We start from the raw sequence: 19,778 nt of genomic DNA on the forward strand, positions 1-19,778 counted from the left end.
AGCGCTGTGTAAGTATTAACCCTTATTATCTTCATCGCCCAAGGTTACACAGCCATTTTATGGCAGAGTCCAGATTCCAATCCAAAATTCATTCTCTTAACCATTATGATACAGGAGTCAGCCCTAGTAAGATGTCAAGAAGCCTTTTTAGATAAGAAATAGCCCCGTCCTAAAGAACAAGTAGGGGAAGAGTGTGAGAGTGAGTGAAAAAGCAAGGCAGCTGATGCAACAGCATATTTGTATTTCAGGGTGGTTGGGTCCTACAGTCACACGGGCAGTTGCGGGGACTGAGGCTGAAGAGACCTCATATCCAGTTCCATGCTGCGTATGGTTTTGCACTTTATTCTTCAAGAAATGTCACTGTCTGAACAATATTACTCCAATACATACACAAACAAACAAAGCTGGTTCGCTACATGGGTTGGAAGAAACTTGCAGGAGTGAGTCAATCTGCGAAGTAAAAAACACATCCGCAATGGGCGAAAAAGCACTTAACAGTTTACACTCTTGTTGGATCTCGCCACGACGTGTACGGGTTACACTTGGAAGCAAGGCACAACTCTCCCTGACAGCCAGGGCGGCAGTGCAGTGTCTGGCTTCCGGCGTCCTCCGTTGCTATGGGAGACCGGAAGCGCCCTTAGGCCCCCCTCTTGCAAACCATAGAGTGCCGGAAAAAGCGTGAGTAGAAGGGTCGGGAAGAGAAAGCAACGGTGGTGTGTTTTGGGCAAAAATGACGACGTTAGTCCTGGATAACGGAGCCTACAACGCCAAAATTGGTTACAGCCATGAAAATGTCTCGTAAGTGTTTGCTTCAAGGGGACAAGGCGTCTATGCCTAGTGGTTTCACATGCTACCCTTCATCTTGGGACATCGATAAATTGCAAACGCCCCCGCGCGGCCCTAACCTGAGCCAGAGGGATGCTCTTGTAGGAGCTGGGTGGTTAGCGTGCTTTGAAGGGGGATTTTGGTGTTAATTTTGGGCTGCGTGGTCCCGGAAGTGGGACGTGTGTTTTGTTTCGTAACAGGAAATAGCTCAGGAAAATAGTTTTCTAGAGAAGCAGTTCCTGATAGAGGGTCGCACAGTTCATGAACCCTCAGGAATCGTGGGCAACACTTTGTGTATATGCATTTTCTTGGGGACGCGGTTATAGCTTTCGTCAGATCGTTAAAAGGTTCTGTGATTTTAAAAAAAGTGTAAAAACCACTGTCCTAGTGGCTGGAGACTGAAGGTTTGATGCGTAAGCCTTTTGAAGTGTTCATTGAGTGACCTGGTTGATTGGAGTCGATTAAACAGAAATACTACAGTGGCATTCATAATATATGTATGTTTGAATAAAGAATAAGTTGATTCAGGACCAGCCTGGGTGGCCTAGTGTTCAAGTTCGCAACGCCCCGCTTAGGCGGCCCGGTTTCCTTCCTGGGCGCCGACGTACACCACTTGTATGTCAAGTGATCATGCTGTTGCAGCAGCTCTTATACAGAAAGAAGGTTGGCAGTGAATATTAGCTGGGGCGAATCTTCCTCAGGAAAAAAAAAAAAAAAGAATAGGCAGATTTAAAGTCATGCTTTTCTTCTATCATATTCACAGAGGATTTAGTTTTTTCTTTTCCTTTTTCCCTACTTTCCTTTTTCTTCTCTTTTTTAAGAGGACAAGCGAACTGTAGGAATGTAAATTGTTACAGTCCTCTGGAAAACGTTTTGGCAGTGTGTGTCATTGTTCTTATTCTTTGACACAGCAATTATCAGATAGCTAAGGAATAAATTAGAGGTATTTGATAAAAGTACAGAATGCTCTATATTATTTATTAGATACTGTGTATGGTAGCAAAAAAAAAAGTGGAAGCAAGCTAAATAATCAAGAATAGAAATTGAGTAAAATTATAATACAACCAGAAGATTGACTGCAACGCAGCTTTTGAAAATCATGTCCTCAAAGAATATTGAAACCTATGGAGAATATTACAGCATCATAAGCGAAGTAAGCAGGTATAAAACATTTTTACAGTATTATCCTAATATCTTCTCTCTTTGTGTATATACACACACACAAACACACACACACCCCTATCCATATGTTCATGTGTGTCCGATTGATGATGGCTGTAGTTTGCCTTCCTGACCAGACTGTATAAGCTAATGATGGGCAGCAGCCGTATTTAAAACTATTACCTACTTCTGTACCCTATAGCATCTTGCTGATTGAAAATCTTTGACTTCATGGAAACTTAATTTTATAGCCAGAATTTTGAACTTGTAAATTTTTTACCAGAATTGTAGTAAGAATTTCTGCATCAATGCCAGGAAGACCAGGAACTTTACCTAAGGTCCGGCTCTCATCTGTGCAGTGGCAGAACCAATACCCACCTGTAAGGATTTCTTAAGGATTATTTGAGAAAGATAAAAAGTCTAGTACAGAATCTGGTACATACTAGAACTTTAAAAGAAAAAAGACATTTTTTATTATTTGAAGACAGAATGAGAAACACTGGTTTTGGATATTTTTTGACATTGAGGGTGGTGATTAAGTAAATGTATTTTTAGGAACTAAGTATTTAGGGAATAATTATATTATTTGTTTCTTTGTTTGTAGAGTTATTCCTAACTGTCAGTTCAGGTCAAAAACGGCACGTCTTAAAACTTTTACTGCTAACCAGATAGATGAAATAAAGGACCCTTCTGGACTCTTTTACATTCTTCCTTTTCAGAAGGTAATTCAACTGTGTGTTATTTCTAGCATTATAGACCTAAATGTAAAGATAATTTTTAAATGTATATGTAAGATTTTGTACATATGAAAATATTTTTAGATCTCTGAGAAAGTTATTTAAATTTTAAATAAGATCTTATTAAAACCAAAAATTGAAATTAAATTGTCTTCTTAAAAGTAAATGACCTTGGTTTAGCTATTGATTGTGGGTACTAAATTTTACTTGTTGATGTTAAAGCTAAATGAGATGAACACATTAAAGAAAATAAGTATAGAGAGATATCTACATATGGTATGTTTTTTGAACCCTTGACATTTTGATTATTGTTTATTTGTAATTTTTTGAACTTTTAAAAAGAGAAAAACATACCGACACAATTGGTTTGAAATTCAAATAGCATTAGACTGGTGAAGGTAACCATAAGGAGGTAGAAATAAGTGATATAGAATATATTAATCTGACTTTGTAAAAGTGTTCAAATACTTTTGATAATTTATGAAAAAATTTTTTAGGGCTACTTGGTGAATTGGGATGTTCAAAGACAAGTATGGGATTACCTTTTTGGAAAAGAAATGTATCAGGTAACAAATTGGAGTATGTATTCAAATTTCTATTTCCACACCTTATTCAAATGAAAAATTAGAGAACTTATATTTTAAGATTTATAAACTTTGAATATGTTTCTAGTATATATTTAAATCAGTTAATATACTGTGCTAAGCTTTGATTTTCTAAATAAAGTGCAAGTGAATAGAATTTCCATGTTGAAGTGGAATTTGAGGTTTGGTCTATATGAGTCTATATGAAACTCAAGATTAAAATTTTCAGATTTCTGCTATTGTTTGACCAGTTCACTATATTATTTTAATTTTCACAAAACATCTTTGTCTACATATCTGAATATGTGAATATTACAATATGAGAATTTTGTGCTTTTAATGTCTGTAGTGTGACTTTAGGTATACTGAGAGAATGTTCAAATTTTAATGCTTCTTAAAAGTCTGTGGGAGAGAATTATGTAAATATTAAATATCCTACAGCTTCTTGCCTGTTAACTTTTAAAAACAAAATAACAGCCCCATTCATTACTTTTGCCTAATTAGTTTAAACAATTTGACAGAACCATTTTGTTAATGATACCATTAAGAGAGTTAAAATCCAGGGGCTGGCCTGGTGGGGCAGTGGTTAAGTGCACATGTTCCTCTTCGGCGGCCTGGGGTTCGTCGCTTTGGATCCTGGGTGTGGACATGGCACCACTTGGCAAGCCATGCTGTGGTAGGTGTCCCACATATAAAATAGAGAAAGACGGGCATGGATGTTAGCTCAGGGCCAGTCTTCCTCAAAAAAAAAAAAAGAGTTAAAATCTGGGGCTGGTTTAGTGGCCAAGTAGTTAAATTTCCATGCTCCGCTTTGGTTGCCCAGGGTTTCGCTGGTTCAGATCCTGGGAGTGAACCTAGCACCACTCGTCAATCCATGCTGAGACGGCGTCCCACATAGCAGAACTAAAAGGACCTGGTGGAATATACAACAGTATACTGGGTGGCTTTGGGGAGAAGAAGAATAAAAAAAGATTGGCAACAGATGTTAGCTCAGGGCCAGTCTTTAACAACAACAAAAAAAGAGTTAAAGTCAAATAATAGTTAAAGTGCATGAATTCTGTAACCAGACTTCCTGAGTTCAAATCCTAGCTATGTCACTAACTAATTATATGACCCTTAGTAACTAATTCAACTCTTCTGTGCCTCAGTTTGCTCACCTGTTAAATGGGGATAATAATAAGACCTATCTCTTAGGATTATTGTGAGGATTAAATGTTTGTTTAATATATGTAAAACAAGTATTTAGAATTATAAATACAAAGTTATACAACTGGGATTTTTTTTTCATAGGTGGATTTTTTAGATACTAATATTATTATCACAGAACCATACTTTAACTTCACTTCAATTCAAGAATCAATGAATGAAATCCTATTTGAAGAATACCAGTTTCAAGCAGTATTAAGAGTAAATGGTGAGTTAAAGTTTTGATTGAAATTGAATTATGTGAATATGGATATGAATAGCCTAAAGAAACACTTACAATCCAAGAATATTGGGTGACATTCTTTTAGATTTGAAGGAAATAAAACATAGAATTTAAAAACTAGATGGACCTTTAGAGATTATCTAGTCAGACTTCTCTCACCTTGTTTTTTTCCTAATGTATTTCTCTAATGAAGTTACTAGCCACATATTTCTAATCTCTGAAAGATTGTTTCTGAAGTAGTTATCTTTTCTGTCACTGATGTGTTTGCTATTGTTATTATTGATTGAAATAATGTTAATAGCTCAGGCTGCCAATATGAGGAAAGACAATCTGTAAATATCATTTACAAATAAGTTTATTCAAGGCTAGAATTACATTACATGACTTTATAATGAAAGTATTCAAATATTTAGTTTGAGGAATTTAAGTCTATATAAGTCACAATATAATATAATGGTTAAGAGCACAGTCTCCAGAATAATCTCAACCAAGGGCGATTTTGCTCCTCAGGGGACATTTAGCAAAGTCTGGAGGCACTTTTGGTTGTCACAACTGGGAGGGTGCTGCTGGCATCTAGTGAGTAGAGGACACAGATGCTGCTAGACATCTTAGAGTGCACAGGAAAGCCACCAAAATAAGGAATTATCTAGCTCAAAATGTCAGTAGTTCGAGGTTGATAAACCCTGCTCTAGCGTCACACAGCCTAGGTTTGAATCCTGGCTCTGTTACTTTCTAATTGTGTGACATTGGGCACGTAATTTAACTTCTCTGTGTTTCAGTTTCTTCATCTGTAAAATGGGATGATGAGAAAACACACACTCGTGGAGTTCAGAATAGTGCCTAGCATGTAATAAATGCTCAATAAAATTATGTTTTTAAAATAATTATAATGAACTATGAAATGAATATTTACCTTTAAAAATTGATCACAAATTTTTTTTTACTGTATTTACCACAAAAATGTGATGGTTTAAAGTTTAAACACTGCAAGGAGCTTGTGACGGAATTATGGATAGTGCTTTAAATTAACATTTTTCTTGTAAATAAAGCTTTTGTGCTTATAAATAAAGTTTTGTGCTTTTGTGCTTGCCTTAGTCTGCTACCTTTCTTTATTGCTTTAAATTAATTATACTTTCATTTAATGTGTTTAATCCCTTATCTTTTTTTTTTAACAGCTGGGGCTCTCAGCGCACATAGATATTTCCGAGATAATCCATCCGAATTATGCTGTATCATTGTAGATAGTGGATATTCCTTTACACATATAGTTCCTTATTGTAGAAGTAAAAAGAAAAAGGAAGCAATTATTCGGTGAGTTGCATTTAATTTTCATGTTGTTTCTTAGGATAAAACTGAAGGAAATGTGTGATAAACTGAACCAAATTTGAATTCTCCCTTTTTAGGATAAATGTGGGAGGAAAACTTCTAACCAATCATCTAAAGGAGATCATATCTTACAGGTAATACTTAGCCTTGATTCTTTGGGAGGATAGGGTACTGGTGATGAACTTTTTAAAGTAATGTAAAATTATTTCTTACCTTTAGCTGTACCTTCGGGGGGCAATTCTATATTATTGCTTAAAAAACTGTATCACATATATAAATACTAATGATGTTCAAATTGAAAAGCTTCCTAACATAAAATATGTTAGTGTCCTCCAAAAGACATTTCTAAATTCTAGGGAGTTTAATTTACTAATAACATTTTAAAAATTATAAATGTTGTTGTACATGCACATTGAAAAGCAAATTAAAAATGCATATAAAGGAATAAAGATCTAAAAGGAAAATAAATCTCTGCCTCCCCTTTCAGTCTCTCATGTCAGTTCCACTCCATACAAAGTATAAGATTTGAACTATATCTTTTATTTTTTAATCTCTATAAGCCTTAATAATTTATTGATATTTCTTTTTCTGGATTAACCAATATTAGTTGACTGTCCACTATTAAAGGATCATGAATTACTGTACTTACCCACCTCCCAACTCTTCTTTCTTCTCCTAAATTTTATTTATGCTATCATTTTTAATTTTATTGTGTTTAAAACACAAATTAAATTCTTAAATCTCAATATCTTGCTACATTAACTTTGGTCAGTATGATAGTGTCAATATCTCTCAGCTCCCCTCTGTGTTATATTTGAAAATAAGTGAGTCCTCATTTCCTTCTACCTTTCCTTCCTCCTTTTTCTCCTTCTGCCTTACATATCATTACTTTTAGTTAACAGCTTTATTCAGATATAATTCTCATATCGTACAATTCATTTATTTACAGTATACAGTTTTGATGGTTTTTAGTATATGCATTCATCATCACAATCAGTTTTAGAACATTTCATTATCCCAAAAAGAAACCCACTTACCTTAGCCATCACTCCTCAGTCCTTATGCCACCCAGCTCTAGTACATTTAAAAAATTTGTTTTATTTTGAAATAATTATAGAGTCAGGAAGTTGCAAGAATAGTACATAGAGCCCTATGTACCCTTAGTGACATCTTATATAACTAGTACAATATCAAAATGATAAAATTGATACTGGTACAGTATTGTTAACTAGGCTACAGATCATATGCAGTTTTTACCATTTTTTTACATGCATTTATGTGTGTGTGTAGTTCTTTGCTATTTTATCCCATGTATAGAGCCTGTGCACTTAATCATTCCTCCACGCTGAATGAAAAAAATTGGTATATTTTAAAAAGCAAGGCTGTTGAAGTTTAACTTGAAGAGAACAAACTGGCAAGAATACCTAGAAATATTTATGAAAAAGAATAATTGAAAGCAGACTTTCTCTAGTAGATGGTAAAACATTTTTAAATTGTAATAATTAAGGTAATCTTTTTATGAAGATTAAGTAATGGATCAGTGAGACTGAATAGTTAATCCTGAATCAACCATTATATGTAAAAGAAAAATACTAATATATACTAAAGGAAGCATCAGAAAGCAATGAGGAGGGGACTAATTATTCAGAAAAGGATACAGGGAAAGTTGGCTGTTTGGAGAAAAGTTAAAATTTTACTTTGCCTCATACACTAAAGTTCAAATAGATTTAAGACTTAAATATAAAAATAAAACAACAACAAGAAAATATTTAACTGACTTTCTAAGCATAAAACAGTAGATGAAAAATAATACAGTAGAAAAAATAATAAAGGATAACTTCTATATGCAACTTTTTTTTATTTTAAAGATTGGCACCTGAGCTAACAACTGTTGCCAATCTTTTTTTTTTCCCCCTCTCCTGCTTTATCTCCCCAACCCCCCCAGTACATAGTTGTATATCTTAGTTGCAGGTCCTTCTAGTTGTGGGATGTGGGACGCCACCTCAACATGGCCTGACTAGCAAGGCCATGTCCGCGCCCAGGATCCGAACCCTGGGCCGCCACAGCGGAGCACGCGAACTTAACCACTCGGCCACGGAGCCGGCCCCATATATACAACTTTTTTTAAAAATAAACATTTATTGGGGCTGGCCCGGTGGCACAGCGGGTAAGTTCACACATTCTGCTTCAGCAGCCCAGGGTTTGCCAGTTCGGATCCTGAGTTCGGACCTATGCACTGCTTATCAAGCCATGCTGTGGCAGGCATCCCACATATAAAGTAGAGGAAGATGTGCACAGTTGTTAGCTCAGGGCCAGTATTCCTCAGCAAAAAGAAGAGGATTGGCAGCAGATGTTAGCTTAGGGCTAATCTTCCTCAGAATAAAATAAATAAATAAATAAAAATAAATAAAATAAATAAATAATAAATAAAAAAGGAAAAAAAACATTTATTGAAGTAGAGCATAGAAAAAAGTTTACAAACCTTGTATGTACACCTCAGTGAATTTTCAAAAAGTGAACATATCCAGGTAATCAGAACAGAGTTCAAGCAGACTCTTACCAGCACCCTAACCCCCCTTTTGTCTCCTAGTCTGGAAAACCAGTGACTTCAAACAGGATAGATTTCATCAGCTTTTGTGTTTAACTACATAAAAATTTTAAACCTTATGTATCTCAAAAGCCTTTGCAAACAAAACTAAACATAAACCTGAGAAATAAACCTGGAACAAATATGACACAAGGTTGTTATCTTTAATATATTAAGAGCTCTTACCAATCAATAAGAAAAACACCACCTTGGTATAAAATGTTTAGATAATTCTCAGAAAACACATGGTCAGTGGCACAGATAGATAAACATTAGTAAGTGACATATAGTCAAAGCATATAAATGGATAAATGGATAATTCCCAGGCATAAAAAAATGTTGAACACCTGTAGTAATCACAGATTCACTTCACATATTTATTGAGCATTTATTTAGGAGCTTGGGATACATGACTTAACAAAACAGACAAGAATTCCTCATGGCACTTCCTAGTAGAGAAAATGCAAATTAAAATGTCATTTTTACAATCCAAATTTACAGGATTTTCTTCAAAAGATGATGTTGCAGATTTGTGATATGGATACTCTTATTTGCTGCTGATCAAAGCATAACTTGAAATAACTTTTCTGGTAAACAATTTGGCAAAATACCAAGAGACTAAAAGTATTTCATATTCTGTGTCCTCGAATCCTAGAGTATGATTAAATAATTGAGCTGATCAGAGATACAGATAAAAATACCTATATTTCCTCGATTCTGAGTTGTACTTTTTTCACATTTTAACCTCTGAAATAGGAATGAATCCTCTAGTCATTGGTACTTTAGAACTGTCATAGTTTAAATAGCATTTTTTCTTCTCATTGGTGCAGTGGTGCATCTTAGAGAAGGTGAATTATGGTGTATAGGAAGATGCTTGCTACAACAAAAGCAAAAAGATAGAAACAATAATGTTTTTTGTTTATTGAATATAGGGACTATGCTAAACACTTTACATGTATGATTAGGATCATTTACTTCTTACAGCTGTGTTAAATCTGTGATCTTATTACCTTTTTAGAGTTGAAGAGATTGAGTCCTAAAGAAGTAACTTGGCTACTAAGTTGTGATTAAACCTAAGTCTCTGACTCCAAAGTCCGTGTTTATAAACACACCAATATTTTTCTTCCGTGAGCTAAACGTACAACATTAGGAACATCGAGAAATACGTTTTAATAGATCCCTCTGATTGAATATTATAGGGCAGTGAAAAATTCATTTTTAATGAATATGTAATAGCCTAAGAAAATGTTCACGAGATAATGTTTAGTCTAAAACAAGAAGTAAACATGTAGTGTATAATCTCTGTGCAGAGAAAATATTCAAAGGAAATAACCTCACATTTTTGCTTATTTTTTAAAACATCTTTGTTTTCTATATCAGGCCTGTATATTCTTTGATTGGCTCATCACATATTTATTAAGCTTCTACTATGTGCCAGGTACTGTGTGCTGACTCATAATACTTCTATAATGGGAAAAGAAAATGCAAACAGTTAAGGCATTTTAGTAAGATTCTATTCAGAATGATTGGAGAAAAAAGTTTGCTCTTTAATTGGATAAACCTTACCACTTAAAACCTCTTGTTTTCAATTTCCTTCTGTATACTGGACTAATATTTGCCCTCAGAGGGTTAATGTGGAACTTAAATAAGATAATGGAAATGAGAGTATTTCATAAAGTTAAAAATATTTTAAACATTCAAGAATTTAATGTTTAAAAAAATCAGTTACCTGAAAATTTATTTCCAGAAAAAATATTTTAAATGATAATTGTAAGTTATATTTAAATTTTTTTCTATTTCAGATTTTACAATTTTTATTTCTGTTTAGACAGCTGCATGTTATGGATGAAACACATGTGATTAATCAAGTAAAAGAAGATGTATGCTATGTGTCTCAGGATTTTTATAAAGACATGGATATCGCAAAGTATGTATAATGGTAATCTAAGAATTAGAAAGTTGATTCGTGGGTAATGTTACACATAGTTAAAATATTTCATAAATCTCTATTTCGTTTTCCAGGTTGAAAGGAGAAGAAAATACAGTAATGATAGACTATGTTTTGCCTGACTTCAGTACAATTAAAAAGGGCTTTTGTAAGGTAATTTAAACAATCCTCATTGACATTTCTTCAAGTGACCTCAATTCAGATTTGAAAAGCATCCCACTGGGATTGGTGGAGTCTTACAGAGTTGTTGACAACTGCCTTCCTGGCGGCCATTTCTCCAGGCACAAGTGTATAATTGAGTAATAAATATCTCACTGAAATTATTTAGATAAAGAAGTATCACCCGAATGATAGCACATAGGACAAATCTGGAGATAAACAGTATCATTACCTAGATTATGGTTAACCCTATTCTGTTTACTTAAGAATTAGTTTAAATCTACTTTGAATGTGGTTATTTGCCTGTTGTGAAAATTATTGACATCGCTGATGCAGGGCCAAATTTTACTCGTTTGGTCTGATATGATTAGATTGTAGTTGACAAGGGCAAAATCCAATGCACTTTCAAAGTGTGGAGAAGCAGTTTATCTTTTTTTTTTTTGAGGAAGATTAGCCCTGAGCTAACATCTGCCGCCAATCCTCCTCTTTTTGCTAAGGAAGAGACTGGCCCTGAGCTAACATCCATGCCCATCTTCCTCTACTTTATATGTGGGATGCCTACTACAGCATGGCTTGCCAAGCGGTGCCATGTCTGCACCCGGGATCCAACCAGCGAAACCCTGGGCTGCTGCAGCGGAGTGCTTGAACTTAACCATTCGGCCACGGGGCCCTCCCCCAAGCCTCTTTTTCATTAGGCACATTTGATCATCCTTATATATTATAGCTGATTAAAACACTCCTGTGATATAAAACACCTTATGGAAGATTTACAGCACTCTGTAGAGTTAATGGTGGTAATCTGTGTATCTACAGGGATGGACCCTGAGTAAAGTCTCATTGATCCCCAGTTTCTCCAAACCTGACTGGTCATTGGAATCACCTGGGGTACTTGAAAAACAATCTCTATCCATGTTCTCAGTTCCCGTCTCTGGAAATGCTAAGGGCTTCACTTTGAAAATTTAAATTTAATCTTAAAATCTCTTCCAGATGACTGAACTGTCAACTAGGTTTAGAAATCTTTCTCTTTTATAAAATGTTGTTCTCTCCTCCCCTGCAAATGACAACCTATCGGTTTATTGGATATGATCAAATGCTGCCGGTTTCCTCCTTACCAAATCATAATCCTTGTTTCTCCAATCTGCAGCTTGCGTAGTGAGCCAGTAGAGAGGCGGTCATTCCCCTAGTTGACCATTGTTTCACTCATCATCTTTGGAGAAAAAAGGCAGAAGCCACGTAATGTTGTTTGCAGCTCTTTTATTGGCCTTTGGCCTTATGGTCAGTATCTGGTTCTGGACCTCGCTTCATTAACTCAGTATAGACTCCTTGTTACTTGTGCACTTTAATATCAGTTGGGTGGACAGAGTCAGTTGGATTGGACTTTTGCCAGATGCTGGAATGTTACATTGAAAGTTTATTTCCAAAATAATGGTTTAATCTGTACTTTTTCAATTAATGTTAAAATTTATATTTTATTAATAATACATGTTAAATCATGCATATATTTTTATTTTTAAGATTTAGAAACAGTTATGTTTACTATATGTTAGGATTAGTCCTAAAATGTATTATTTTGAATTTAATAGTTGATTAACTTGTTTTTATTGTTGTGTGATATGTAACAACTTTGATGAAAGCTGATAAATATTTATGAAATTAGAAAAACAATACTACATAAAATGAAAAAATTATATTTATTTAAGAGCCCTTATACTTAGGATATTGTTAAAACTTGGACTTAGTTTATTCAAGAATATTGTTAAATACTCTGGAAAAAGTTACAACCTTGATTTTCTAGTAGTGATGATAGTAATAATAATAAAGTCTATAATATCATAACTGATTACACTGGTAGAAATTCCAGTTTTATCTTTTATCAGCAAGAGGATGCCTACTAAAGTGTAATGTGCTTGGCTGACCTAAATTGAGAAAATTGCCATCATAATTAATGATTACCACTTTCTGCAGAGCTATTTTAATTTAAACTGATCATTTCTTTCATAGTACCAGAACAAAATTTATGAGGGCTGTGCAGTAATCATGGCCTACATTGACTCAACAGCAACTCCTAGCAGCGCTTCTAAATTCCTTCATTTGTCTATGTCTAAAACAAAAATCTTTTTGGGAACCTACTTGCAGTTCCAGATTACATATTAACGATTAATGGCTTTAGAGCTAACATTCAACAAGGATATCTAGTTCTTCTCTTTGCCCCAGTTAGATATTTTATCCTGGGAAATCCACATGACCCTCCTCTGTAAAATCAGGCCTGTGGACTACATAATTTCTAATGTTTTGTTGACTGAAATTCTCCAAGTATGCATTTGTCTCAGGTTATTTTGAGTGTTGACAAAATGAGTTATAGCCTTTAAACTCCAGCCAATATCACTTTTAAATGAATTTATATATTTATAGGAAATATTTTCCACTCTGCCTGAGAAGGAAGAGTACTTTGTGAAGTAGTAATGTTCTTCTCTTTGCTACTGTAACAATAGTCTAATTGGGTAAAAGTGATTTGCAGTTTTCCTTGTTCTTGCTAGAGTATTGTGAGTATTGTATAATTTCTGGACTTTTTATGTAAAAATGTTTCGAGCATGGAATTTTTAAGTGATACAAATCGTAATCATTCATATCCAGGTTGAGAGAGGCAATGTAGTGGAAGGAATATATTGTGTGTGCTTTTGGTTATTAGATGAATGATCTTGAGTAAGTCATGTCACCTTGCCGAGCCCAAGTGCATCATTAATAAAAGGAAAATATGTCTTACTTTACAGGGTTATGTAAGAGTTCAGTGGAATAATGTATGTAAAATACCTAATACAATAAGTGGCACATTGTTGGCTTGCATGCTGTTACTCAAATATTTATTGAATACTTATTGTGTACCTGGTACTGTGCTATGCTAGGTAGTGGATATGTGATGGCAAACAGTAAAGACTGTGAAGGATAATAGAGGGTGATAGCAAATAATGGAGATCTTCCTCTCTTTTTTGTTTTTTTTGTTGCTTGAGGAAGATTAGCCCTGAGCTAACATCTGTGCCAATCTTTGGAGGGACCTTTTATTTGGGAGTCAGAAAAAACCTCTCTGAGTAAGCTGAAGTCTGAACAGAGAATAGATGACTGATTATATTAAGGCATCTATAATATTCTTTATATATATTACTCTTTAATAAGTTAATATTTCTTTTATATATTTTAAGTTTTTTTAATACTTAAAGGATTGGGATATACTCTGTTATGGGAGGAAAACTGCAAATGTAAGTCAAATGAAATGAATGTCTATAACCAAATATAGAAGAGCTGATGATTGTTAGTAAAATTGAGAGGGACCATTATTTTAATGATGTGTAAAATGTTGTAGAAGAAAATTTTTTTCTCTGGCCCCTCAGAAACACATCTCACAGAAAATAAATAGCAAGGGAATTTCAGTGATAAAGTCCATGTATTGGCTTAAGTCATTTGGAAACTGATTTTTGAATAGAGATTGAATAAGTAATAAAGAAATTTAGAGAGAGAGGTTTTTTTGCACAAGGGAATGGGGAAATCCTAATAGAATAAAGCCACAGTGTCCAATAAACATCTAAAATAGGGGAGTGAAAGTAGATAGGGTAGAAACATAAGACATGGTAAAGGTTTTATTTCTAATATATTTGTTCTCTAGAAACTCAAATCATTCTATTATTATAACTAGATCATGAAGTTCCCTCTCCTCTGGTATCCTTCCTTTCTGTTTTAAAATGTGTGGAATAAAGACAGATCATCTTTAGGGGAATAGCTATATTAGAGTCAGTAATTATTTATTTCTGTGGTTTAGGCAACAGGAAAGAAGACCACATTTTTCTAACTTCTGAGAATCTTGAAACCTCCAAGAACACAGTTAATATATTAGTATTACATATTACTAAATGTTATTAGTTATGTTAGCTGGATAATGTAGCTTAAACTTTTTATCTTGTTTTTCTTTAAGCCAAGGGAAGAGATGGTATTAAGTGGAAAATATAAATCTGGGGAACAGATTCTTCGTCTGGCCAATGAGAGATTTGCTGTTCCAGAAATACTCTTTAATCCTTCTGATATTGGCATTCAAGAAATGGGAATTCCAGAAGCTATTGTCTATTCAATTCAGAACTTACCTGAAGGTACATAGTTACAGTAAAGTATTAAGGAATAATGATATGTTTTAAGAAATTATAAGCTCTGTGAACCCTAGAGAAGTCATGTGTTCTTTCTAAATAATTTCAGGCAAATAGTGAGTCTGTTTTATTTGCAGAGATTTCCAGATCTCATAATGCGCTTGAGTAATTCTTACTTTATTGGTCCTAGATTGTAAATTTGATATAGGGAAAGTCATTATGGTCTATTTAAACTTGAAGAAATTCATCTCCATGAGTATTAAAAGCCATATCCATTTTAGAAAAGTTTTAATTTAACCCAAATTTGCACAGAATAGAAATTTCTAATTTAACAATTAGATGATTTTTGCTGTTGATGGGACTGGTTTGTTTTTTCTGTTATATTTGGAAGTCAGTTTTAATGAGGTTGAAGTATGGTGCTTCACAGTGATGTCTGAGTTCTCCTGAAGCATGACTTAACTAAATAATATTCTTGAGTTTTAAGTACTTTTATATCTTAAAGTGTCTTCCTAGTTCATAAGGAAAAGACTAGGCATTGGAGAAAATCTAGCACATGCAATGTCCTTTCCTCTCATTTAAAAAAAAAGAATGAATGAACAAAGAAAGTTGCATCATGCCATCACCTTAATATAATTATTTCACAACTATTTTCATGTTAATGTTTCATATTAATTTCACATTTTATATAAAGTTGATGTCATGATGTATACAGCATTTTGTACTGCACTGCTTTAATGTCATGTCATGAGACCCAATGTCAATATAAGGGAACTCTGTCCTCATTTTGTGAACAGAAGCATTAGGTAGGATGGCCAGTATCTGTTAATTCTTCATAGATTTCCCAGTGATGCTTGGTAGGCTTTTAATACTGGCTCACTATATGGCACTTAATGTTTGCCATCATGTAACTTTAATGAGTATAGAACATAAGATCCTTGCTTTAAACATTATTATAGATTGTGAGTATTTTTCACAATCAAATGTAAGTATTGCACATAAATATATCTGTCTCAGATAACATGGAAATTTGGGCTCCCAAGTTAAAATGTCATGAACGACCTCTTTTTCAGCCTTAACACTAGGTCGTAATCTCAGCCTACAGAAAGACCTTCATTTTAGGAAGAACAATTATAATTTATCAAATTTCTGCTAGTGGAATGTTAACTCATTTATATATAGTTTACACGGGCATATAATAAGTAGCCAGTAGTTCAACCCCTTCACCTTAGCCTTTCTTTTAAAGATCTATGAGGTTATCCTTCGCTCACATTGAACAATGTGTCTATTTGTGTAAACTATGACCTCGTTACAAAACCTTATAAATTATAATTTAATGGTTATAAAAAATTACATGGTTTCCCAACCAGTAACTGTAATCTAATTGCTCTTACCTAAGCCCTCATCCCCATCTTTACAGAAAGATAAACAGATTTTCTAATGCCTTTTTTCTTCCTCCTTTTTTTTTTCTTAAAGAAATGCAGCCGCATTTTTTTAAGAACATTGTTTTGACAGGAGGAAATTCCCTTTTCCCAGGATTTAGAGATCGAGTTTACTCGGAAGTGCGATGTCTCACTCCAACAGATTATGATGTTTCTGTTGTGCTGCCTGAAAAGTAAGTGTTGGCTGGAACACTTGGAACCTTGGAAAACATGGAAGTCATTTTGTTGATAAAGTGGTCCATCTATAGGCAGATTTGAGTTTAAGGCCTAGTTTTGGCAGATTTACTTCACCTTTGGAATCCTCATTATCCTTTCCTCAAAAATTGAAATGACAAACCTTACGTTTCATTGGATTACATGGGATGAAATATGTAAAGTGCCAACCATAATGGTACATAATAGGTGCTCAGTTAATATAAGATCACATCCATATAGTAAATCAGTCCTCATTCCTAAGAGATTTTTATAGTCAAAGCAGTCAGGTTATAATCTATTTGATTTATCTGAGATGTGTCATTTCTTGACAGTTCCTATTAAGAATAGAGATTTAAAAATTAAATCATTAAGATATGTCAGTTTATAAGTCGTTTTGGAATAATTTAAAATATTTTCAATGAACTTTTACGTTGAACTGGTCTTTTAATTCTAAACTCTTTTATATCTACCCCCTATCCTGGTTTATGAGAAAAAGGTATCATCATTTCTACTTTAGTGGTAAAAAAAAAATTAAGGTAGCATTTTAGAGCTGTAAGAAAGGCTTACAGATCATTCTGTTCAATGTTCTTACTTTGTAAATAAAGAAACAAGGGCTCATGATTTGGCAAAGACCTTACGGTGAGTTAATAGCAGTTACCAGACCAATACCCAGTTCTCTTTACCTTGACTCAGGAGCTCTTACCAAATATATGTCTAATTAACACCCTCCAGCCCCAGTCTTAAGTGGCAGAGTTGCAAACAAGACCCCACATACCTGACTCTTAATTTTACAGTTTTGTTTTAAAGCTAAAGTAGAAGTTTTTCAAAATCAGAAGCAGTTAATAGAAGGCCCTCATCTGATCACTTAATTTTTATAGCTATCAGATAAAAGAATCAACAATCATTAGCTACTGGAATGATTTTTATCAGCATTAATGTTTATATACTCTTTAGATTATGAAGCATACTGGATTTTTATTGTGCTGTTTTTTTTTTTGTGAGGAAGATTGACCCTGAGCTAACATCCGTGCTCATCTTCCTCTACTTTATATGTGGGACGCCTGCCATGGCGTGGCTTGATAAATGGTGCGTAGGTCTGCACCTGGGCTCTGAACCAGCAAACCCAAGGCCTCCAAAGCTGAGTGTGCGAACTTAACCTCTATGCCACTCAGCTGGCCCCTTTTTATCGTGCATTTTAAATGTAAGCAAGTTATGCACACATTACAGGCCAAGGGATCCACAGAAAATAGTTTTTCTTCTTTTATTCATCAAATCTTTATTGCACATCTACTGCATATATATGTGTGTGTGTATATATATATGATTTTTTTAAAGGTTAGGAAATGCAATTAATAAGGAAAACATTAACTTTTTTCTTTATCATTTTTCAGATTGGAAACTGAGTTGAGGGAGAGGAACGGTAGAAATAGAATTGAGTCATAACACAAAGTATAACCTTGGTTGTAGATAAAACTAAACTAAATATTTTACCTGCTGTAATTTTACTTATTGTCTGTGTTCTACTTTGTAACTGTTTGTCATGCAGTATGTTTTCTAAATGTTTCACTTATTGGAGGCAATAAAGTATAGTAGCAAAAGCACAGACTGTGTGAAAACAGTTCCAGGTTAATTCCTAGTTCCAGACTTAACCTCTCTGAAACTCATTTTCCAAATCTGTAAAATGAGAGTTATAATAGCCATTTCATGGGTTGCCGTGCACATAAGATGCCATATCTTTGTCGTACAGAATTTAGACTTAGTTATGAAAGTGTTTTTCCTTTTATGCATTTTTGATCTGTTGCTTGTATTTATGTTTTTTATTAAAAGTAGAGGGTCCATAAATTGAGAGCACAGGGAAAAAAACAAAAGAACACTTGACTTGTAGTGGTGACCAAGGTTCCTTTCTTTCTGTGTTTGCTTTACTCCTATGAAGCTTATGCTTATTTTCACACTTTAAATGATTTTCTTTTAAATCAGATTTAGTATAGATTGCCACATTTTAGTTACTAATTAATGTTTCTCGCATTTAGTTCTGTAAAATCATTTGGGTTAATTTATTTTACCTTTATTTTTAGCCCTATTACTTATGCCTGGGAAGGTGGAAAATTGATATCAGAGAATGATGATTTTGAAGATATGGTGGTAACAAGAGAAGATTATGAAGAAAATGGACATAGCGTCTGTGAAGAGAAATTTGATATTTAAGAAACATTTCTGAATGAAAGTTTTGACTGGTTGTGACTGAAAGGTTTAATTTCAGTGTTCTTTTTAAAAAGAGTTAAGGACCTATATTACCTTTCATCCCAAGATAAAATCTTAAACTTATCTAAATACTTTGATCCATGGCTAATTTTCAAAGGTTTCTTAGCTAGCTTATTAAGTAAACTGTAACTCAGCCCATATTTTCGTTTAGGAGCTAGACTACTATAACAATGCTTGTGCTGTTTCTGAGTAGGTCATCTTTCATTAGAAGGTGAAAGAGTGAATGTATGTTAAGTGTAATTGTTCATAGTTGAAAGCACAAACTTAACTGTCTCACTGGTCAATTTTCCTTAGAAGGTAGTTTTGTGTGACTATGACTAGGACTTGGCCAAAGTGTTTTCAAGCTGATATGATTTCTCTCTCTTTTAGAACTAAGTATTTTATTTTAAAATTGTCATTATTATTTATATATACTAAGGTTGGGAAGTCTAATCTTATGTGTTCTTTAATGTTTAATTTTTACTTAGAGTAAGTTTGAAAGAGTGGAGACTAAAGCCAATTTACTAAAGTGTTTTTGGTCACTATTGTTTGGCAGAAATATCTTATTTCACTCATAAAAATACTGTACCATTTTTTAGGATGAAAAGAGATTTGAAGTTGAGGTTGGTCAAAAACTCTTAAAACAAATGTTAGTATTTAGTTTAAAAATGCTTTTATTATCCACGGTAAGCTTATTAAGGTTAAAGACTACAGCTGTCCAGTTTAAGGAAACAGCTGACACTGACATTAATGAATGGATCAGATGAGTTTCTTTGATTGCAAACAATAGAAACTCATTTGGCTATCCTAAGCCAACCAAAATTTATCAGGACAGAGGACAGCTCATAAAATCTAAGAAAAAGCTGGACCAGTAGCCTTAGGAAGGATAAAAACCAGGATAACCTTAGGAACGTAAGTTATAGATACCGAGGGATGATCCTTATAGAGCCCTGCCATCAAAATATCTCAGTTTCCATATTTTCTATCTTATGTCATTGTACTCATGAATCAAATTCC

The 19,778-nt window shown here is 34.0% G+C and overlaps 1 protein-coding gene across 1 annotated transcript; it reads left to right on the forward strand.

Moving 5' to 3' along the window:
• The first annotated feature begins 624 nt into the window (after positions 1-624).
• ACTR6 (actin related protein 6) lies at positions 625-19,306 on the forward strand. The gene is made up of 11 exons (XM_008516379.2): positions 625-798; positions 2,591-2,708; positions 3,221-3,289; positions 4,598-4,721; positions 5,912-6,047; positions 6,140-6,196; positions 10,478-10,576; positions 10,672-10,750; positions 14,721-14,892; positions 16,360-16,498; positions 18,596-19,306. The coding sequence occupies exons 1-11, from the start codon at positions 731-733 to the stop codon at positions 18,723-18,725; spliced, it is 1,191 nt and encodes a 396-aa protein (XP_008514601.1). The 5' UTR covers positions 625-730; the 3' UTR covers positions 18,726-19,306.
• The last annotated feature ends 472 nt before the right edge of the window (positions 19,307-19,778 follow it).

This window comes from Equus przewalskii, chromosome 29 (genome assembly GCF_037783145.1).
Source record: "Equus przewalskii isolate Varuska chromosome 29, EquPr2, whole genome shotgun sequence".
NCBI classification, from domain to species: Eukaryota; Metazoa; Chordata; class Mammalia; order Perissodactyla; family Equidae; genus Equus; species Equus przewalskii.